The following is a 24,716-nucleotide window of genomic DNA, read 5'->3' as shown; positions in this document are numbered from 1 at the left end:
AGTCTCTCATGGTTCATCTCTCCCTCCAATTCCACCCCTTCATTTTTCCCTTCCTTCTCCAAATGTCCTCCATGCTATTCCTTATGTTCCACAAATAAGTAAAACCATATGATAATTGACTTTCTCTGCTTGACTTATTTCACTTAGCATAATCTCCTCCAGTCCCATCCATGTTGATGTAAAAGTTGGGTATTCATCCTTTCTGATGGCTGAGTAATATTCCATTGTATATATGGACCACATCTTCTTTATCCATTTATCTGTTGAAGGGCATCTCAGCTCTTTCCACAGTTTGGCTATTGTGGACATTGCTTTTATGAACATTGGAGTGCATATGGCCCTTCTTTTCACTATATCTGTGTCTTTGGGGTAAATACCCAGGAGTGCAATTGCTGGGTCATAGGGTAGCTCTATTTGAAAAATTTTGAGGCACCTCCACACTGTTTTCCAAAGTGGCTGTACCAACTTGCATTCCCACCAACAGTGTAAGAGAGTTCCCCTTTCTCCACAACCTTTCAACATTTGTTGTTCCTTTCCCTGTCAATTTTTGCCATTCTAACTGGTGTAAGGTGGTATCTCAATGTGGTTTTGATTTGGATTTCCCTCATGGCTAATGATGATGAACATTTTTTTCATGTGTCTGTTAGCCATTTGTATGACTTCTTCAGAGAAGTGTCTTTTCATATCTTCTGCCCACTTTTTGACTTGATTATTTGTTTTTTGGGTGTTGAGTTTGAGAAGTTCTTTATAGATCTTGGCAAGGGAAACAAAAGCTGAAATGAACTTCCAAAAGTTCATTTTAGCTTTTGTTTCCCTTGCCTTTAGAGACATGTCTTGAAAGAAGTCACTGTGGCCGATGTCAAAGAGGTTACAGCCTATGTTCTCCTCTAGGATTTTGGTGGATTCCTATCTCACATTTAGGTCTTTCATCCATTTTGAGTTTATCTTTGTGTATGGTGTAAGAGAATGGTCCAGTCTCATTCTTCTGCATGTGGTTGTCCAATTTTCCCAGCACCATTTATTGAAGAGATTGTCTTTTTTCCATTGGATATTCTTTCCTGATTTGTCAAAGATTAGTTGACCATAGAGTTGAGGGTCCATTTCCGAGGTGTCTATTCTGTTCCATTGATCTATATGTCTGTTTTCGTGCCAGTACCATGCTGTCTTGATGATCACAGCTTTGTAATATAGCTTGAAGTCAGGCATTGTGATGCCCCCAGTGTTGGTTTTCTTTTTCAACATTCCCCTGGTTATTTGGGGTCTTTTCTGGTTCCATACAAATTTTAGGATTGTTTGTTCCAGCTCTGTGAAAAATGTTGATGGTATTTTGATAGGGATTGCATTGAAAGTGTAGATTGCTCTGGGCAGCATAGACATTTTCACAATGTTTATTCTTTCAATCCTAGAGGATGGAATGTTTTTCCATCTCTTTGTGTCTTCCTCAATTTCTTTCATAAGTGTTTTGTAATTTCTAGAAAATAGGTCCTTTACCTCTTTGGTTAGGTTTATTCCTAGGTATCTTAGGGTTTTTGGTGCTATTTTAAATGGAATTGATTCCTTAATTTCTCTTTTTTCAGTCACATTGTTAGTGTATAGAAATGCAACTGATATCTGTTCACTAATTTTGTATCCTGCCACGTTGCTGAATTGCTGTATGAGTTCTAGTACTTTGGGGGTGCTTTGTATATTTTAGATAGCAGTCCTTTATCAGATATGTCTCTTGTAAATTTTTTCTCCTAGTGTGACTTGTCTCCTCATCCTGTTGACAGTGTGTTTTGCAAAGCAGAAAATTTTAATTTTAATGAAGTCCAGTTTATCAATTCTTTCTTTTATGAATCATGAGGTCTTTGGTGTTATACCTAAAAAGTCATTGCCAAACCCAAGATCATCTAGATTTTCTCTTATGTTATCTTTGCACTTTACATTTATGATCCATTTCAAGTTAATATTTGTAAAGGATGTAAAGTCCTGGTACTTCTTTTTGACGTGGGCATTCAGTTGTTTCAACACCATTTTTTGAAAAATCTGTCATTCTCCATTGTGTTACTTTGTTCTTTTTTCAAATATCATTTGACTATATTTGTGTGGGTCTATTTCTGGGCTTTCCATTCTGTTCCACTGATCTATTAGTCTTTTCTTTCACCATTCTTTCTGCCCCATTGTCTTGATTTCTTTAGCTCTATAGTAAGTCTTGAAGTTGATAGTGTCAGTCCTCTGACTTTGGTTTTTTCTTTCAATATTATGTTGGCTAGTCTGGGTCTTTCGCCTCTCTATATTACATTTAGAATCAGTTTGTATCCATAAAATATTTCTAGTATTTTGATTGGGATTACATTTAATCCAACATTGAATCGATACATCAAATTGGGAAGAACTGACATCCTGGCAATATTGAGTTTTCCTATTCATAAACGTGGAATGCCTCTCCATTTGTCTAGTTATTCTTTTATTTCTTTCATCTGAGTTTTGTAGTTTTCCTCATATAGATCTTGTACATTTTTTGTTAGAATTATATTTAAGTTTTTCATTTTGGGGCAGTCCTAATGTAAATAGTATTGTTTTTAATTTCAAATTCCACTTGTTTAATGCTGGCATATAGGAAAATGATTGGCATTTGTATATATCCTGTAGCCTGCAACCTTGTTATAATTGCTTATTAGTTCCAGTTTTCTTGTTCATTCTTTCAGATTTTCTACATAGGCAATCACATCATCTGCAAACAAAGATGGCTTTCTTTCTTTTTTCCCAATCAGTAAGTTTTATTTCCTTTTCTTGTCTTAATGTAAGACTTCCATATTGTTGATTTAATTTCTTTGTTGATTTAATTTCTTTAATAGATATAGTCCTATTCAGATTGTCTATTTTTTTCTTTTCCGTTTAAGATTTTATTTATTTGAGATAGAGAAAGAGAATGAGCAAGGATGAGGGGCAGAGGGAGAAGCACACTCTCTGCTGAGCAGGGAGCCCAATGTGGGGCTCAATTCCCAGACCCTGGGCTCATAACCTAAGCTGAGGCAGACACTTAACTGACTGAGCCACCCAGGTGCCCCTAGATTGTCTATTTTTTCTTGTGTGAGTTTTGGTACATTCTGTCTTTTGAGGAATTGGTTCATTTCATCTAGGTTATCACATTTGTGGCCATAGAGTTATTTATAGTATTCCTTTATCATCTTTTTAATGTCCACAGCATCTGTAGTGATGTCCTTTCATTTCTGATATTAGTTACTTGCGTCTTTTTTTCTTTGGACTGGGTAGAGGTTAATCAGTTTTATTTTTAAAAGAATCAGCTTTTGGTTTCATTGTTTTTCTCTATTGGCTTTTGTTTTCAATTTCATTGATTTCTGCCCTAGTTAATACTTTTCTTTTGTTTACTTTGGATTTGTTCTTTCTTTTCTGGTTTTCTAAGGTGGAATCTTAGATGATTGATTTTAGAGCTTTCTTCTACAAGGCTACAGAGTTCCCTCAAAACAGTGTTTTCACCGCACCCCCCAAAATTTGATAAGTTGTATTTTCATTTAGTTCAAAATATTTTAAAATTTCTATTGAGAGTTCTTTGACTCAGATGTAATTTAGAAATGTATTGCTTAATCTCCAAATATTTGGGCATTTCCCAGCCTTCTTTCTATATTGATTTCTAGTTTAATTCCATTGTGGTCTTAGAGCATAGATTGTGTAATTTATGTTCTTTTAAATTTATTAATGTTTTAGATGTAGAATGTGGTCCATCTTACTGAATGTTCCATGTGAGCTTGAGAAGAATGTGTATTCTGCTATCATTAGGTGAAAGAGTCCATAGGTGTTAATTATATCAGTTAATTTATGGTGCTGTTGAGTTCAACTATGTCTTCACTTGTTTAATGCCTGCTGGATCTGTCTATTTCTGATAGAGGGCTGTTGAAGTCTCCAACTGTAATAGTGGATTCATCTATTTCTTCTAGCAGTCCTATCAGTTTTTGCCTCATGTATCTTAATTCCATGTTGTTAGGCACATAGACATTAAAGATTATTGTGATTTTTAGGAGCAGAGAGTCCCTCCTGTGCTCGCTGACCACAACCAATTTCCCCGCTCCACTGCTTGGGCACTCTATTGGTTCAGGCACCCCCGTTGGTTCTGTGTCTCCTGGGATTCTAAGACCACAATGACCCACCTAGAATTCTGCCCTTTTCATCCCCTGAGCCCTTTTCAGAAAGGGATGTCTCTCACTGGAGCAGATTTCTAAGGGTTCCGATTTTGCACTCTGGTGTTATATTACTTTCCAGTAGCCAGTTTGTGGAGGCCCCCTCCCCCCTCTATTTATCTTCTGACATTTCCTCTCAGATTCGTTTCTCCACACCTCCTACCTTGCAAAAAGCAGTCGCTTTTCTGCTTGTAGAGTTCCAGATATATTTTCTTACATCTCAGGCTGATTTTGTGGGTGTTCAGGATGGTTTGGTAGATATCCAGCTAAATTCAAGGGACCAGATGAAACAAGGTCCCCTACTCTTCTGCCATGAGACTTACTTTACATCCAAAGACAAATTGGTTGATATTGAAAGGATAGAAAAGATATTCTACGCAAACAGTAACCAAAAGAGTGCAGGGATACCTGTATTATCAGACAATATAGTCTTTAAATAAATAAAGGTTATTATGCGAAGTGAAATAAGTCAATCAGAGAAAGACAATTATCCTGTGAGTTCACTCATGTGGAATTGAAGAAACAAAACAGAGGATCATAGGGGGAGGGAGGGAAAAATAAAATAAGATGAAATCAGAGATGGAGACAAACCGTAAAAGACTCTGAACTACAGGAAACAAACTGAGGGTTGCTGGAGGGGAGGTGGGTGGGCTGATGGGGTAACTGAGTGATGGGCATTAAGGAAGGCACAAGATGTAATGAGCACTGGGTGTTATATGCAAATGATGAATAACCGAACTCTACCTCTGAAACTAATGATACACTATATGTTAATTAATTGAATTTAAATAAAATTTTTAAAAGGTTATTAAAAATTATATGTTAATAAAAGGCTCAATACAGCAAGCTATAACAACTATAAATAATTACACATATAATAAGATCAAAATAAGAAGCAAAAATAGGCAGAATCAAGGGAGAAACAGATATTTCTATAATAACAAGGAGATTTCAATCTCACTATCAATAATGATTGTACAACCAGACAGAAGATAAGGAAACAGAAGACTTGTGCAACGAAATAAAAAAACTAGATCTAACAAACATTTATAGAACACTGTACTAAACAACAGAATACACATTTGTGTCAAGTGCACATGGGGCATTCTTCAGGAGAGACCAAACATTAGGGCATAAATTAAGTCTCAATAGATTGCAAAAGAAAGGTATTATACAAAATCTCTTCTATGACCATAGCAGGATGAAGTTAAAAATCAGTAACAGAAGGAAAACTGGAAAATTCAAATTTGTGGAAATTATAAACAACACTCTTAAACAAACAATAGACCAAGTTAGAAATTACAAGGGAAATGAGAAAATACTTAGAGACAATGAAAAGGAAAAGACAATATATCAAAATTACTGGATTCAATAAAAACAGTGTTGGGGGTGAAATGCATAGCTAAATAATATAAAAACATTGGAAAAATATGCCAAAGAGCAGGCTAAGCCACACTTACTTTAAAACATTACATTTTCTTCCACAAAAATATAGAATAATATGAAAACAAATTACTAGTGTGTTTGATTGTTAGAAGCATCATTCAAGCACTCCTTTCTTTGGTAAACCTCTGTTAAGCAGGGTGCTGTGCCCAGGCTTAACAAAGTGTACACTTAAATGTGGTCCAGAGCTAAAGTCATACCAAATGTTATCTGTAGCTGCTTTGCCCTCCTTCAGGTGCAGAGGCCACTCTTGCTCTCAAAGACCACACAGAAAAGAAGGCAAATGTGTGGGAAGTGTTGCTCAGCATTCTCAGTGGTGCAACAAGCCAACCATTACAGCTGTTATGATCCCCAGGACCCTGAAAGTGCCCAGCACTATAGCAGGCATCAAGAGCAGGCATCAATCTCTGCTGGTGTCACATGGTTACCAACCCAGACTTTCCCCTTCCATGAAATCAGGCAGTACCAGAAATCAGTCATATGGATCCTCAACAGTCTTTTACAAACAGTCTGAGAAGTTGCTCAAACCTTGCAGCCTGACCTGTACTTCCAGAGTAGGTCCATTAGGGCTTTATAGGAAGCCCCCAAAGCCCACATGGTTGGCCTGTTTGAAGACACCAAGCTCTGTAGCTATCTATTCCAGAAGGCATAGTCTTGTCAGGTCCTACAGTTGCAGTGGGGCTTCTATGGGACAAGCACCTGGTCTGTGGGCCCATGATAAGAGGTTTATCCTCTTATGGGGATACAGATGTTGGATTTTGCTTTTCCCAAGGATGTTACTAAAACAAATAATGCAAATGAAAAAATTAAGGACTGAAACACTGGCCCTCATAATATTTGGATATAAGGCATTTATGCAAGGAATAAGGTTTAGCAATTAAAACTGATGTCAACTTAATGATTTCTGTTGCAGACTTATGTTCAGTGGACACCACCCTTTCGCTATAATCTTGTATGCTGTTTTCCTAGATCTTGTGAATACTGTCTTCTGCTCTGTTCCAATAATTTTGACATAAAATAAATTATGCTATCAAGCAAAAGACTGCTTTTGGGCTCATCATGCCATTTGATTTCACCTCCTCTGGCTCCTAAAACATTTACAGGTAGGGTCATGCCCACACCACTGATGAGAATAAGTTTTTCTTAGGAATATGGAAGGGCCTCTGAAAATTGAGCTCAATGTCTCAAGTCCTTGTTAAAATTTTCCTTCAACCCAGAAGATGAGTTCTCAAACTGTGGCCCAAGTCATGCCCCCATGAACTCCATACACTGGCAGGGGATCTTCTACTACTTGAAATCGTGTTTTTTTCAGGTCCTGACACACCTGTGATGAAGAATGTGAAACCTCATGGCTTTTGCCCATGATTAGAGACAAGTCAGGGGCAGATCTCTGAGTCCTTTTTTTTTTTATGGCAGTCACCATGTGATTCCATTATGCAAAAGAACTCAAGATGTAGTTCCTGTGTTAAAAGGCATTATTGGTCACACATGAAATCACTTTCAATACAACAGGGAAACAACTTAGGGCAGTGGTGGTATCATATGCTGAAAGCATTTAGAATGTGTGTATGTGTGTGTTTGTGTTATTAGTACTATCCTCAAGTGTGGCTTCTTTCTAGAATGTTTATACATCTTGTGTATATGCCTGCTACCCTGGACTGTAGCAGAGAACCCAAGTGACAATACTTCTTAGTTCTGGCTTCTAAAAACTTCTATCAGAGAGAATCTTAGGGGAAAAGGGGGAGATGTAGACTCATTGGCGGTAGGGGCTTTTTATGTCTTTGTTCAAAAACAATTTCCTGGGAACTAGACACTTCATATTTTGGGCTTAGTCATGTCAGCAAGTTAGCGGAGCCCAAGGTTTCAAGCACTTTAGGGATGGTGTCATCAGATAGAGTTAGAAAAATTGATGCCACCATAATGTGAGGAACTCCCATCCAATCAAGGTTAAGTCTCCTTTAGGTCTAATTTATCCTTTTGTTTTACTATGAACTATAATCTTGCTTTAAGCTTTTTTAAAGAACACATTCACTTTGATTTTTAGCATTAGTAAAATAATGATGAGAGTTATTATTTATTGCCCATTTACTCTGTGCCAGGTTTGGTTTTAAGTGATTGACATAGATTAATTCAGAAAATGCTCCCAAAATGGATTGTAGGTAATTACTATCATTATGCACCTTTCACAAATGAGGAAACTGAGGAACATAAAGAACTGACTTGCCCCAGGTCAAAGCCAAACAGGAGGGGGAAGGGAATAAATACCCAAGTAGTAAAGTCAATAAGCCCCTTGGCACATGCTGGGTCTCATAATATACATAATAAAGTTCACTTTTATGATTTTTAAAATCAACTGTACTAACACATAATTTATGTAAAATAAAGTGTATGCATTTTTTGTACATTTTGATGAGTGGCACTTATTCAGCTTTGTAAACACTATCATAACCTAAATATAGAACATTCCATCACACTAAAACATTCCTTTGTTCCTCTATCCAGTGAATCCCAAACCCCACTCCTAGGCAACCAATGATGTGCTTCCTATCCCTCTATATTAGATGTCTTTTCTAGAATTTCATAGAAATGGGATCATACAGGTTCTTGTGCTTGGCTTCTTTTCCCAGACTAACCTTATTGAGATTTATCAATGTTGATACATCCATTAGTAGCACTTTCTATGCTGAGTGTTATTCCATTGTAAGGTAATATCACTATTTACACAATTTATCTGTTGATGGACATTTTGGCTCTAATTTGGCGCTACTGTGAATAAAAACTCCTTGAACATCTTAATAAAATTCTTTAAAAAAACTTAAAAAAATTTTTTGGTACAGTTTATGTTTCTTTGGGGGCAAATATCTAGAACTAAAATTGTTGTTTGTAGGTATGATACCGTTAACTTTAATAAGGAACTATCAAAGGGATTTGTAATACTATCACATTACAATTTTATTTTGCATTCCTTGATGACTAAAGCTTTGGACATCTTTTCTAGTATTTATTGGCTATCTATATATCCTCTTTTCTGAAATGCCTGTTTTAATCTTCTGTTTTGCCCATTTTAACTAGGTTGTTTGTATTATTATTGCATTATAATTTTTAAATCTGTATTAGTCTCAGAGGAAGAACTTAGTGATTCATCAGTTGCATACAATACCCAGTGCACAGTACTTCAAGTACCCTCCTTAATGCCCATCATCCAGTTGCCCCATCCCCCCACCCACTTCCCTTCCAGCAACTCTGTTTGTTCCCTATATAGGGTTAAGAGTCCTTTACAGTTTGCCTCCCTCTTTGTTTTATTTTATTTTACCTTACCTTCTGCTATGTTCATCTTTTTCATTTCTTAAATTCCACATGCGTGAAATCATACAGTATTTGTCTTTCTCTGACTGATTTATTTAGCTTAGTATAATATCCTCTGGTTCCATCCACATTGCTGCAAATGGCAAGATTTCATTCTTTTTGATGGCTGAGTAATATTCCATTGGATACATATGTGTATGTGTGTCTGTGTGTGAATACCACATCTTTATCCATTCATCTGTTGATAGACATCTAGGCTCTTTCCATATTTTGGCATATGTTTTAAATGTATTGGTGACCCTGAGATAATATAAAAGTACACACAAAACATTGTTTGGCTTCTTTGAAAAGAAACTGTTTAGTAACAATAGTCTTTCCTATATGCACATGTCAGAAAGAAAGAAGGAGAAATGAAATGTAGTATGGGATTCTGACTTTTCAGCTATTTCCTGTAAAAGGTTTGTTATTAATCTACATGTGGTAAAATGTAGCTGATGTCAGAACAGTTACTGAGCAAGGGGTACATAATTCTATTATAATGATGTTGAGTTCCAGTACACATATAAATACCTGGTAAGTGGCAGGCATGTATACAAACTCACATAGATAAAAAATAGAGAACTCAGAAAATATTCACATACATTCCATGCTGTTCAGTTTATCCAATTTATTTCTTATTCTTCTAAAGCATCTTATCCTAGTGAATGTCTAGGTTATCAATATTATGTTTGTTTTCATAATGAATATGAAACAATAGTCTTATGGAACAATTTCTAAGCAGACGCTATTACTTACCTTTCTCAAATTGATAGATTCTCCCCCTGTAACACATTCTGAGAAAGATTAAAGTTTGATAACTTGCTGAAAACTTTCATACATTTACAATTCAATTATCAGATATTTAATGAAATATTATTTTTTTGGTAAAATATTTCCTAGGTATGTTGAAATGTTGAATTTCTTCCACTGATATTTACCTGACCGATGAGGAGTTGTTGTGGATAAAAACTATGGTCATTCAGGATATTGTCAGGGGTTTCTCCTGTGTCAGGTTTCTGATATATGCTGAGTTCAGATATCCACAGAAATCATATTCATAGGCTTTATTAGTTGAGGGTTGGTGAGTATATATTAGTATAAAGTATACCCAAGCCTGTAGAAACTCAGTAGAGAACAAGTTTATTTCCTCGCTGCAAAAAGGTGGTGTACATGGAGGAGAAAACTCCATTCCAGTCACTCTTTACCCTGTTTCCTTGCATCTTGTATTCTCCCATCTTCAGTGCATGAGCCCCATGGTTTCACTGGTAGTAATCTCCACTCCATTCTGATAAGGGACAGGAGAAAAACTGAGAATTTGAGGAATGTATTAAATGAGACTGGTCATTGACACCCACATCCACATCCTACTAGCCAGAGGTTATTAATATGACCCCATTCGGATGATACTGGTTGAGAAATTTGGACTAGGTGTGGCATGAGGGAAAAGAGTAAATGGTTATTGGTGAACAATTAATAGTCATTATATGGCATATGGGGATTACTTCTGTGTAAGTCAAATTGAGGGCTGATTTGTAATAGAAGAATTCCCCACATCCATTATTTCATTTTTTTGTCTGTGTTGAAATACTGTGAGTTCTTTAACCTTTATGTATTTTCTGTTGTACTGAGAAAGCTGGCTTTTGGCTAAAGGTTATCAAACACTTATTACATTCTCAGTTTTCTCATTGTATCATTTCTCTGATGATGAGTAAATTTTGATAACTGACACAAAGTTTTCACATTTTTATTACATTCCCAGACCTTTTCTGCAGTGTGAGTTTTCTGAGGATTGAGTACAGAGTACTTCTCACATTATCTTTGTAATTTCTTTGCTGGGTGAGTTCTCTGATCCATGATGAGGACTACACTCTGGATGCAAGACTGCCCATATAAAATATATTCCAAGAATTTCTCTCCTGTGTAAGTTCTCTGATGTTTGTGAAGGTATGTATCTTGCAAAGGAACTTGCACTTGTTTATTCTATCCATAGGGTTCTCTTTCTCTTTTATATGGTGAGATTTGATTTCTGGCTCAAAGTTTTTCCATATTCTTTACATTCATATACTTAACTCCCTGTGTGAGCTTTCTGATGTTCTCTAAGGCTTGATTTCTGGCTGAAAGTTTTCCCACATTTATCACATTTATAGGGTTTCTCCCCTGTGTGAGTTCTCTGATGTACTCTGAGGTTTGACTTCTGGCTGAAAGCTTCTCCACAGTGATTACAATTATAGGGCTTCTCTCCTGTGTGAGTTCTCTGATGTTTTCTTAAGACTGACTTTTCACTGAAAGCTTTTCCACATTCATTACATTCATAGGGTTTCTCCCCTGTGTGAGTTCTCTGATGTCCTCTGAGATTTGATTTCTGCCTGAAAGTTTTTCCACACTCATCACATTTATAGGGCTTCTCCCCAGTGTGGGTTCTGTGATGCACTCTGAGGTTTGATTTCTGGCTAAAAGCTTCCCCACAATGATTACATTTATAGGGTTTCTCCCCTGTGTGAATTCTATGATGTCCTCTAAGTTGTGATTTCTGACCAAAAGCTTTCCCACATTGATTGCATTTATAGGGCTTCTCCCCTGTGTGAGTTCTATGATGTTTTCTTAGACCCGACTTCAGTTTGAAAGCTTTCCCACATTCATCACATTTATATGGTCTTTCCCCTGTGTGAGTCCTCCGATGATTTCTTAGGCCTGACATGTGGCTGAAAGATTTTCCACATTCATTACATTCAAAGGGTTTCTCCCCTGTGTGAGTTCTCTGATGTACTATGAGGATTGACTTATAGTTGAAAGATTTCCCACATTCATTACATTCATAGGGTTTCTCCCCTGTGTGAGTTCTCTGATGTATTCTTAGACCTGACTTTGCACTGAAAGCCTTCTCACAACCATCACATTTATAGGGTTTCTCTCCTGTGTGAGTTCTCTGATGTTTTCTTAGGCGTGACTTCTCACTGAAAGCTTTCCCACATGCATGACATTTGTAGGTTTTCTCCCCTGTGTGACTTTCCAGAGGCTGAATCAGGAATGAATTCATAGTACAGGATTTTCCACATTCATTACATTCATAGGGTTTCACTGTTATGTGAGTTCTCTGATGTATGTTGAAAGCTGACTGGCAACCTAATGTCTCTGTACATGTGTCATAGTCAGAGGATTTGTCTGTTGTGTGAGTTCTCTGATGCACTGGGAGGGCTGGATTATGGCTGAAATTCTTTCCATATTCAAAGGGTTTCACTCCTACATGAATTTTCTGATGTTCTCTAATGTGTGATTTTTGGCTGAAAGGTTTCCCTTCTGTGTCAGTTCTTTGAGTGATCCTACTGAAATTATTTCTGTTTTCAGTACATTGATATTCATTAAATTCATAATGACTCTTCTCCTCTGGATTACTGCTATGAGAGACTATAAGAGTTGATTTATCACATTGTTTTCCCCCAAATTTACTGAATTTATAAGATTTCACTTTTGGGTGGGTACTCCCAGATGTAATGAGGGCAGTCTTTTGAAGGAAAGCTTTTCCACATTCATTGTACTCAGAAGCTTGCTGCAAAGTCTGAATTGCCTGATGCTGAATGACTTTCTCTTTATGACTGAATGATTTCACATTTTTACTATAGACAAATGATTTCTCTCCAGTATTAGTTCTGCCCTCCTTAATACTGAGGAGCCATTTCTCACATACAGTAAGCTCATGAGCCTTCTTTCTTGAATACTGACAGTGTGGAGTCAATGAGCTGAGACGCAGGTAAGTAGGCTCTGTAGTGTCAAATTTATAGGGCATTGTTCTTGCAGGTAAAATGTTTATGTCCAGATTACATGGTTTTTCTGAAATCTCTTCTGCTGTAGTCAATGATTTGTTGGTGAATAAAACTTGCCACAAATATTTGCCTTGGTTTTCTAGGCTCTTCTCTGAGAGTTGATTAGGTTGGGAGTCTTCTAGAAATGAGAAAATTAAAAATACTTTAAGATATTTAACACACTTCTTATGGAATGGGACTTATAGATATATGCCCTATTATGTATTTGATGCCTCAGTTTCCCAACAATAAAGTAATTCCAAGGATATAGTCTCTTTTTGTTAAAAAAAAAAAAAAAAAAAAAAGCTTTTTGTAGTAGCAAGAGAAGAAACTAGAAAAAAATATACATACATATTTGGCATCTTAAAATATAGTTTTCAGAATTGGTTAAAGAAGAAGATATAAAGGAAAGGAACAATTGAGAATGGAGAATATATTCAAGAGAGTTAGATCTTGGGAACAGAAAAGACAGGAAAAAAGTAGTGAATGGGATGAATTCAACAAAGATTATGGAACTAAGTAGATTAAAAGGCTTCCAATGGATTTATTGGAGATAGAATTTGCATTAGGGAAAAATACAAGTCTAGATTCTTAGTCAAATATAGATTAAAATGGTAGCATAATCATTAGACTATATGATTACAGTTGGAGCTCCATTTTTTCCAGTCTACACAAAACACTAAAACTAATTTATAATGGTACCAACTAACTCATGGTGAAAGAAAAAAAGTTTGCCATGCTTTAATTCTCTCTGTGGTATCATTCACAGAAACATAAGTGTATCAGTATAAGTAAAAAAAAAAAAAAATGATGGGCGTTAAAGTAATTTTTCCACCTATATTGGAGTCACTGCTCTATCCTGGTTCTGGTACCTTGTTATTATTGTCCAATAGTGAATATCTCTTGGTCATCAAACCTTAACTTTTCTCTTTTCAACTTGCTCATAATTTTCCCCAAACTAGTCTTGCTTGCCCAATCTTTGATTCTGTTTTTCAACATATCTAGTTTTTTTTTTTTTTTTTGACTGTGAGAACCTTAAGGATCATGTTTCAAACTGGCCCTAAAAACTACAAATATCCTTTATATTTATTCACCATAAGTTTCTTATGCATAGGGGTGCCTGGGTGGCTCAGTCATTAAGTGTCTGCCTTCGGCTCAGGTCATGATCTCAGGATCCTGGGATCGAGCCCCGCATCAGACTCCCTGCTCAGTGGGAAGCCTGCTTCTCCCTCTCCCACTTCCCCTGCTTGTGTTCCCTCTCTTGCTGTGTCTCTCTGTGTCAAATAAATAAATAAAATCTTAAAAAAAAAGAAAGAAAGCTTTAAAAAAAAAAGTTTCTTATGCATATTTGACTGTTATTGCCCTGCTACTACCCACACTCCTAGCAAAAACGTCAGGCCTATGCTAAAAATATTTGAAAGCCTTGAATACACTGCCCTAGGTGCCAAGAGATGAAAGATTTAAGTGATTCAGGGCAAATTTCACACTAACATGTTCATTTTGTGTTCTAGCTACCATTCCACCAGTCCAAAGTATTTTCTGCTCTAATCTTGCTATCAGTCCCCATTAAATGGTTCTTTTCCAGCAGTAACTTTATACTCACACTCTTTCCCTAAATTGCCCTCCATTCTAGTCTTAGGACTATATAAAATCTAGATGCCCTTCAGGTACAGCAAAGCTATCTTCATTAAACTTAACAACAGAAAGGCTTCTAATATCTTCTCACAAATTTAAGCAACATTTATTTTAAAATCTGAAAGAAGTATCATTCTGCCTGTATCATTCATTTCAACAAGGGATATATAGAGAGTGCCCATATTTGTGACTCATGATTTTTAAAGTAAATATCATAACCCAAATCAGGAGGCATCTTAAAATTGATGGCAAGCCAGTAGTTAAATGGGCAGCATTTTCTCTTTCTTGGTTGTACTTAAAATACTGGTTCATCTTTTAATCAACAGTACCTATATTATATGAAATATATTTTATGCAGATTTGCTCACTTTTCCAAAATGAAACCTTCACTGTGATATTCTTTGCATCCTTCCGTAATACGTCAGTGGTCCATAAAAAGCAGTGTGCTTCAGAATTACCTAGAGAGCTCTGCACACACAAGGGCTCAGATCAATTGCTGATCTACACCTGAGGATTCAAAAATCCTAAAAATTTGACTTGGGCATTAATTTATGAATAGTGTCTTCTGAATTAATCAATATGAAATAATTATCTCCATCTCATTTTGGAATCAACCCACAGTGTTATTAAAAATATTTACCATATAATACATACCAAAGTAGAAGAATGAAACAGACCATTCTTTTGGGGGGAATGATAATCCAGGTGAGAAAAGGAGCTCATCTCATTCAATAACCGTATCTAGCACAATAACTGTATCTGGCACAGATATTTTACTATCTTTTGACACATCCATCAAATGATTTAAGAGTTTACAGAAGAGATAAAATAGGCTAAAATATTCCAAGATTATATTACAGAAGTAGGAACCTGTCCCCAAACTTATAATGAATAATAGTGCTTTCTTTCCTTTTTCTGGCTGAGGTTAGCTATTTTTTTTTAAATTAATTAATTTATTTGAGAGAGCGAGAATGAGAGAGAGAGAGAGAGAGAGTACATGAGAGGGGGGAGGGTTAGAGGGAGAAGCAGGCTCCTCGCTGAGCAGGGAGCCCGATGTGGGACTTGATCCAGGGACTCCAGGATCACGACCTGAGCCGAAGGCAGTCGCTTAACCAACTGAGCCACCCAGGCGCCCCAGAGGTTAGCTATTTTATTTACTTTTATTTCAAGGACTACCTTTTGCCTTATAATTTATACTATTATAGTTTTTATTATATCTTTTATTTTTTATTATTATATGTATATAATAATATAAGTATTATTTATTTTTATTACATCTTCCTTGCTTGTTTTTAAAAAAAGTACACTTGATCCGTGTTTTTCAAAGGTCAACTGGTCAAGGGGTGCTGACCACCCCCCATGCAGTTGGAAATCTGTGTATAACTTCTGACTCCCCAAAAACTTAACCACTAATAGCCTACTGTTGACCAGAAACCTTACAATAAGATAAACAGTTGATTAACACATATTTTGTAATTTACATGTATACTGTATTTTTACAATAAAATAAGCTAGAGAAAAGAAAATGTTATTAAGAAAATAAAATACATCTACAGTAGTTTATTGTATTTATTGAAAAAAATCCGTGTATAAGTAGATCTGTTCAGTTCAAACCTGTGCTGTTCAAGGGTCAACTGTATATGAGATTAAAAATTCTGCACTGCTTTATCTACAGTCCAAAGGTTCTAATAGACATGCTTTTCAATAAGAACTTTTTCTGGATATTGTATAATTTTGATTTACCTTTTAATAAAATAGGTTGTTGAAAGATATATATTCATCATTGATTTTAAGAGAGGGATTTTAACTTTTCTCATATTGTTTGCAATTTACAGTGTTATTGAAAAATAGTATCTCTACTTTGTGGAATTTATTGTTATCCAAAATACTTCTACATTTTCTCAGTGTTCCAAGGACATTTAAAAGGAGGTTTGTTCTTTGTTTTCAGAATAGAGTTTTGAAAGACACTTAATAGATTCATTTTATATTTATAATGTCTAGACCAGAGGTTGGGAAACTCTCTGTAAAAGGCCAGAGAGTAAATGTTTTGGGCTTTGCTGGTCATGCAGTCTCTGTTGCAATTATAGTTGACCCTTGAACAATGTGGGGATTAGGGGTGCCAACCCCCAACGCAATTGAAAATATGCATGATAATTTTTGAATCACCAAAAACTTAACTATTAATAGCCTGCTGTTGAATGGAAACTACCAATAACATAAAGTTGATGAACACATTTTGTGTATTACATGTATTATGTATTCTTATGATAAAGTTAGCTACAGAAAAGAAAATCATAAGAAAGAGAAAATACATTTACAGTACTGTACTGTATTTATTTGAAAAAAATCCACATAGAAGAGAACCTGAGCAGTTAAAGCCTATGTTGTTTGCATAGTTCAAACCAATGTTACTCAACTCTGCCCTGTAGTGTGAATACATAAACAAATGGACATGGCTGTGTGTTCCAATAAATGTTTCTTTACCAAAAAAAGCAGCAGGCAGGATTTGACCTGGGGCTAGTTTTCTGAGCCTTATTCTAGACTCCACTGAGTCTGGTATGAAATCAGAGGGGCATATTAAGGTCTACTATATCTAATGTATACCTACTTCTCCTTATATCTCTTGCCAGTTTTTGTTTTATGATAATTTTGTTGTGATAGTTTTGTTGATAATTTATTTGGTACACTAATATTCAAAACTTTTATATGTCCTTTAAAAACTTTTTTAGCTTTATCAAAATGTCCTTTTTTTAAAAATCTGTTTTTGACATGAACTGATTCTTAGTATTAGTTAGGTAATTAAATTTGAGTTTTAAAATGCTTTTGGCTTAACAATTCATGACCATATTTCAAACTTTATACATTACTTTTTAGGCATATCTCTTTGATACAATCTGATAGCATGTTTTCTTAATAGGTGAATTTAATTCATTTACATTAGTTGATATGGCAGGTATGCTTACCTTACCGTATATTATGTGGTGTGTTTGCATAGCTTTCGTGCAACATGTTTAACACAGCAGGCCTGAGACTGTTACCCTTAGATGGCTGACTTGCAAGATTAGCCCGTGGCTGGCATCTGTGAACTTAGATTTTGAGATGGTTCCCAAGAACCTAGTCTCTAATGAACTTTCCAGGTAGACAAAATTCACTGCTGGGGGTCTTAGAAGCTCACACCTGGTTTCCTCTGGACTTTGCCCCTTTTCTCTTTGCTGATTTTGCTTTGTACCAATCATTTCACGTTACAAATCTTAGCTATGAGTATGACTATATGCTGAGTAACAAAGAATCAATGAATGTGGTATGTGGTAGTTGTCCTGGGGACTCACTCTTTTTTTTTTTTTATTTGAAGTATACTTGACACATAATATTATTGGGGACTCTACACAACTTTCTAAGAAACTTTACTAGTAACAGGTCTGTTATCTTTGCTCTATCACACATATTTAACTTCTAATAATTAGGAAGGCTGCAGTTTGCTCCAGTAGTTATCCTTTCTAATTATGTTATGTAATTGCTTAATCATCTATACATTTAGATGACATCTAGTAACTCATTATTATATAATGAAAAATTATGGTTCCTTTCTCTTTTCTAATTTGCCTATTCTCAATTTTAGTAGCTTTATTAATTTTTCTTAGTTTTTATCTTTTTACTGTTAAGAATATGGAATTCATTATTTAACTTTTCAGCTTCAAACGGAATACTTAGTTCCCATCTTTGCAGCAATGTCCGCAATAGCCAAACTGTGGAAAGAGCCGAGATGCCCTTCAACAGATGAATGGATAAAGAAGATGTGGTCCATATATACAATGGAATACTACTCAGCCATCACAAAGGATGAATACCCAACTTTTACATCAACATGGATGGGACTGGAGGAGATTATGCTAAGTGAAATAAGTCAAGCAGAGAAAGTCAATTATCATATGGTTTCACTTATTTGTGGATCATAAGGAATAGCATGGAGGACATTTGGAGAAGGAAGGGAAAAATGAAGGGGGGAAATCGGAGGGGGAGATTAACCACGAGAGACTACGGACTCTGAGAAACAAACTGAGGGTTTTAGAGGGGAGGAGGGGTGGGAGGATGGGTTAGCCTGGTGATGGGTATTAAGGAGGGCACGTACTGCATGGAGTAATGGGTGCTATACGAAAACAATGGATCGTGGATCACTACATCAAAAACCAATGATGTATTGTATGGTGACTAACATAACACAATAAAATAAAATTAAATTAAAAAAAAGATGAGAATATGCTCATGCTTACAACCTACTCCTTGTGTTAGCTGGCCCCTTTCACATTTTATTAGATTTATTATTTTTATAATTTAAAATATAAAAGCCTCTAAAAGGACAGTGCTGAAAAACATTTTAAACTGCTCACTTCCAGCTGATCGCTTTGTTTTTGTTTTTGTTTTTTTTTAGCTGATCGCTTTGGATCTAATTTTTTGGATGCCTTCTGTCAGTATTCAATAACTCACCTGGGGAGCTTTTTCTTAGAAATTCTTTCTTTAATAACCATGGATCTTCTCCTTGTTCCAGTGTGAAGATCAGTTCTGGTTTTGTAAAGCAGTACCCTGTAAATGGGAAATAATTTAGCACTTGAGTTAGCTGCATACGTTTCACTGTTTCTGAATATGAAGGAAGGTATAGTTTCAAAAATGGCACATTCAGGGTGCTCACTACAACTTTTCTGGGAGGAGAGTGATCACAAAAAATATTTTCTAATGCTTATAAAGGATCAATCTTATTAAACCCCCAAATCACAAGCCTAAGTAATATTAAATTCTAAAATGCTCAATGTCAGTGTTTTAAAGAAGAGATTTCAGAAGGACTTTCCAAACTGGCCATAATAGAGTAAAAGGAACTGATTTACTTCTTCATATCACACATCTAAAAAAGTGTACAAACTATATAAAATGGTTATTAGACTTTAGACACCAGGCAGTGCAGACAGGAATACCTGACAATAGGAAATCAAATGAGGTGAGTCCTATGACTATCACGTGTTGATACAAAATGAACATAAACTTTAAAAAATTTTAAAGAGAAAGGAAGAGTTTTATTTGAGCCCAAGTTAGGACAACTGCCAGGGATACACAATCTTCACAAGCAAGAGAGTGCTCCAGAGAAGGAACATTTCGTTCAGGGTTATATATGTTCTTGACACAAAGAGTTACAAATCATCAAGATGAAGGACATTCCAGAAAGTTACAGACTTTATCTTATGTTTTTATTATATGCAAGGCTGTACGACTTTAATCTTATGGGAACCAGGGAGAGTTTTTTTGGTTTTGTTTTTCTTATCTTTTGTTTGGAATGCTCCTTTTTTTTAATTGAAGCAGATGTACAATGTGTGCTCGGGGCAGAAACAGAGCTAATGCTTTGAGGTTTTGTCGAGTCATTTTAGTCTTAGTAAATGTTAAAGTATAGCTTCTCTGGGAGCCCAGGAGCAGGGCCCACAAACATTAAAAGCTGAAAATTTCCTTTATCACACAACTTACTGCCAAGAAGAGTTTAACTCACAGAACAAAAGAACCAAGAAAGCCTAGCTGACTCAGTAAGTTGAAGTAACATAACTGAATTTTTTTTAAAGATTTTATTTATTTATTTGACAGAGAGAGACACAGCGAAAGAGGGAACACAAGCAGAGGGAGTGGGAGAGGGAGAAGCAGGCTTCCCGCAGAGCAGGGAGCCCGATGCGGGGCTCGATCCCAGGACCCCGGGATCATGACCTGAGCCGAAGGCAGACGCTTAACGACTGAGCCACTCAGGCGCCCCTAACATAACTGAATTTTAAGGAAGCCATGACAACTAGAATTGTTAAGGATGAAATACTAGAGAAGAAAAAGCTGTACTGATATGGAGTCTTAGAGATTTGCAGAAGAGTCTCCTAAGTACTAACTTATGCAAGTATGTAAGAAAAATACTCAAGGAAGAGGAAAGACGAGTGAAAAAGAGTAGGCTGAAAAAATTATCAAAGCATACACAGATGTAGGAAGCTTCTGTTGCCACCAGACAGGGTAGAAAAATTTCGTACTTCATGGCCAACTGGGAAGAATACCAGAAGGATGTTTATTGTTTAATATAAGACTCAAATTAGTCCTAAAGCAAGCTCTGAATCTAACATAACACAGCTTAAAGCAATCCTTGAAATAATCAAATTAATTCCAAATAACTACATACCAGAAAAGGCCTCAAAAGATTTAAAATACAACAAAACTAGTAGCTAACAATATATTATCAGTATTATCAGTGCTCAATAAGATAAATGTACTTTTGATCCCCTTTATCAGTTTCATCCTTCCCCTCACCCACCTCCACTCTGGCAACCACTAGTTTGTTTTCTGCATTTAAGAGTTTGTTCTTTTTGTTTGCTCTCTTGTTTTTTGTCTGTTCATTTGTTTTGTTTCTTCAATTCCAATATGAGTGAAATCATATGGTAATTGTCTTTTTCTGATTGACTTATTTCACTTAACATTATACCCTCTAGGTCCATCCATGTAATTGCAAATGGCAAGATCTCACTCGATGAAGAGAAAATCTTAAGTAGCTAGAAAAAGGTATAATATGTATAGAGGAACAAAGAATGCCTCCTTCTTGGGCGCCTGGGTGGCTCAGTTGGTTAAGCGACTGCCTTCAGCTCAGGTCATGATCCTGGAGTCCCGGGATCGAGTCCCGCATCGGGCTCCCTGCTCGGCAGGGAGTCTGCTTCTCCCTCTGACCCTCCTCCCTCTCATGCTCTCTGTCTCTCATTCTCTCTGTCTCAAATAAATAAATAAAATCTTTAAAAAAAATAAAAATAAATAAATAAATAAAAAAAAAAAAGAATGCCTCCTTCTTGTCAGAAATTATATAAGCCACAAGACAATGAAGTGACAATTTTAAGGTACTGGAAGAAAAAAGTCAACCTATAGTTCTATATTTAGCAAATATAAGACATTTTCAGACAAACAAAAGCTGAATTTAATCACCAACTGACATACATTACAGAAGAAGCTAAAAACATTCTTCAGACAGAAAAAAAATGCTATTGGGTGGAAATTTAGATTTATACATAGAAATACAGAGCACCACAACCTGGAAATATGATATAAATATAAAATATACTTTTCTCATTTTTAGAACTTTTAAAAAATGGTAAATTATCTTTTAAAATAACAACCACCATACACTGTAAGGTTTGTAACATATATATTATATATACGTATGTGTATGTAAAATATATGACAACAGCCCAAAAGATGGAAGGTAAAAAATGGACAATTACAAAAATCTCATAAATGTAGTAAAAAAATATTTGAAGGCAGACTGTGTTAAGTTAAAGATGTATGCTGTAAATGCTAAAGTAACCACATAACCACATAAGACAGGCACAGCTATAAACCACTTACATAGATGTAATGAAATCATTAAACATACAGTTAATCCAAAGAAAGCAGCAAAAGTAGAAAAATGGGGAAAAACAGACTGCAAAAATAGTACACGGCCATATACAGTTCATTTAATGTTAAATGTAAATTGCAATTAAAAGGCAGAGATTGACAGATTGGATATAAAAGCCAGATCCAAATACATGATGTCTACAAGAAATCCACATTAAAGACACAGGTAAGTTATAAGTAAAAAGAACAAAAAAATGCCAAGCAAACATAATTAATGGAAAGTCTGACTGACTTTGTTAATATCAAAGTAAAATTCAAAAGAAAGGAATATTATCTGGGATAAAGAGAAATACTGCACAATGATGAAGGGAATAATTCATCAAGAGGATAAAACAATCCTAAATATTTTTTCATCTTATGAAACTACTTCAAAGTATATAAAGCATATCCTGTTAAAACTAGAAGAATAACCAAATCCACAATTACAGCTGAGCAGTAACAGCATTTGTCTTAATAACTGATAAAACAAGTAGATGAAAAGTAACTAAGGACAAAGAAAAATTGAACAATATTATTAACATGACCTAATTCCCATCTATAGAAGACTGGTCCATGGTTAAAAAATGACTCAACTATATCCTGGTCCACAGTAAGTTCATTTCATAAATATTGTTTAAATGGTTTTCCCTTATATAAAGGTAAAGTTTTTCTTTTGTTGCCTTTAAGATCTTTTGCTTTAGTTTTCTTAAGTTTGAAAGTCATGGGGGGCACCTGGGTGGCTCAGTTAAGCATCTGACTCTTGATTTTAGCTCAGGTCATGAAGTCAGAGATGTGGGATCAAGTTCCGTGTCAGGATCCACACTCAGAGTGGAGTCTGCTGTTCCTCTCCCTCTGCTTCTCCCCCTGTGCTCCCACTCTGTCTCTTTCTCTCTCTCTCAAATAAATAAATAAAATCTTAAAAAAAGAAAAAAAATTTATGGAGTTCATGGCATGGATTCCTTTGGTTTTAGTCTGCGTGGAGTTTGCCCAGCTTCTTCAATGTAGGCTTATGCCTTTTGCCAAATTTGGGAAATTTTCAGCCATTATTTCTTTGAATACTTTTCCACCTTTCCTTATGGGACTCCAAAGACAAAAATGTTAAGAAATTTTGTTACAGATCCATAGTCCCTGAGATTCTGTTCAATTTTGTTATCTATTTTATTTTCTGTAATAATGGGCCATTATTGTTCTATATAGTTATATGATTTTTTTCTCTGTCCTCTCCATTCTGCTGCCGTGCATATGCACTGAATTTTTTAAAAATAAATTTTTTATTTTAGAATGTCTTTAAATTCACAGGAAAACTGCAAGGATAGGAAGGCAAATTTCTAAATATGCTGTACCCAATTTACCCTACTGTTACTAGAAGTTTTGTCACAACAACTAATATAATGTTACAATTATTAAATAAAATCCATACTTTGATATTCAAATTTTCCCCTTAATCTCATTTCTCTGTTCCACAATTCCATCCAGGATACCACATTACATTTAGTTATCATGTCTCCTTAGACTCCTCCATATTATGAGTGACTTGCCTTGGTTTTGATAACCTTGACATTTAGAAGATACTGCAGAAAAGTCCTTCAGTGTGGGCTACTTATCTAATGTGTTTTTGGGATAAAAATGGAGTTTGTGTTTTGGGGATAAAGACTATAAAGGCAAAGAGACTGCTATCCTTATCCCATCTTATGCTATCAGCATGACATCATTTTCTTTTAACTTTAAATTCTAGTTAGTTAACATACAGTGCAATACTGCTTTCAGGAGTAGAATTCAGTGGTTCGTCACTTACATACAACATCCAGTGTTCATCATAACAAGTGCCCAGCTTAATACCCACCACCCATTTAGCCCATCCCCCACACATCTCCATCAACCCTCAGTTTGATCTCTATCGTTAAGAGTCTCTTATAGTTTGCTTCCCTCTTTTTACCCCTCCCATATGTTCATCTGTTTTGTTTTTCAAATTCCACATATGAGTAAACTCATATGTTATTTTGTCTTTCTCTGACTGACTTATTTCACTTAGCATAATGTACTCTAGCTCCATCCACGGCATTGCAAATAGCAAGATTTTTTTGTGTGTGGCTGAGTAATATTCCATTGTACATATATACCACATCTTCTTTATCCACTCATCAGTTGATAAACATCTGGACTCTTGCCATAGTTTGGCTACTGTTGATAATGCTGCTATAAACAGCTTGATGCATGTGCCCTGGCAAATCACTATTTTTGTATCCTTTGGGTCAATACATAGTAGTGCAATTGCTGGATGATAGGGAGGTTCTGTATTTATTTATTTATTTATTTATTTATTTATTTATTTATTTGGAGTGAGAGAGCAAGAGAGAGAGAGAGAGCACAAGCAGGGGGAGGGGCAGAGGGAGAGAGAGAAGCAGATACCCTGCTAAGCAGGAACCCTGACATAGGGCTCAATCCCAGAACCCTGGGATCATGACCTGAGCTGAAGGCAGATGCTTAACTGACTGAGCCACCCAGGTGCCCCTAATTTTAACTTTTTGAGGAACCTCCATATTGTTTTCCAGAGTGACTGCACCAGTTTGCATTCCTACCAACAGTCCAAGAGAGTTCCCCTTTCTCTGCATCCTCACCAACACCTGTTGTTTCTGGTGGTGTTAATTTCAGCCATTCTGACTGGTGTGAGGTGGCATCTCATCCTGGTTTTTTTTTTTTAAAGATTTTATTTATTTATTTATTTGAGAGAGAGAATGAGAGAGAGAGAGCACATGAGAGGGGGGAGGGTCAGAGGGAGAAGCAGACTCCCTGCCGAGCAGGGAGCCCGATGCGGGACTCGATCCTGGGACTCCAGGATCATGACCTGAGCCGAAGGCAGTCGCTTAACCAACTGAGCCACCCAGGC

At 36.0% G+C, this 24,716-nt stretch overlaps 1 protein-coding gene across 1 annotated transcript in view; it reads right to left on the bottom strand.

Annotated features, from left to right (window-relative positions):
- Positions 1-7,990: 7,990 nt before the first annotated feature.
- ZNF782 (zinc finger protein 782) overlaps positions 7,991-24,716 on the bottom strand; it is a 64,072-nt gene continuing 47,346 nt past the window's right edge. The window contains exons 4-5 of the mRNA XM_031034024.2: positions 18,887-18,982; positions 7,991-12,905 (exon numbers count right to left, since the gene is read on the bottom strand). Coding sequence (XP_030889884.1) covers positions 11,032-12,905; positions 18,887-18,982 — 1,970 coding nt within the window. The 3' untranslated portion in view covers positions 7,991-11,031. The remainder of the gene's footprint in view (positions 12,906-18,886; positions 18,983-24,716) is intronic.

This window comes from Leptonychotes weddellii, chromosome 14, assembly GCF_054177405.1.
Source record: "Leptonychotes weddellii isolate Sample4059 chromosome 14, ASM5417740v2, whole genome shotgun sequence".
In the NCBI taxonomy this organism is placed as follows: Eukaryota; Metazoa; Chordata; class Mammalia; order Carnivora; family Phocidae; genus Leptonychotes; species Leptonychotes weddellii.
This window is presented reverse-complemented; position numbering and strand designations above follow the sequence as displayed.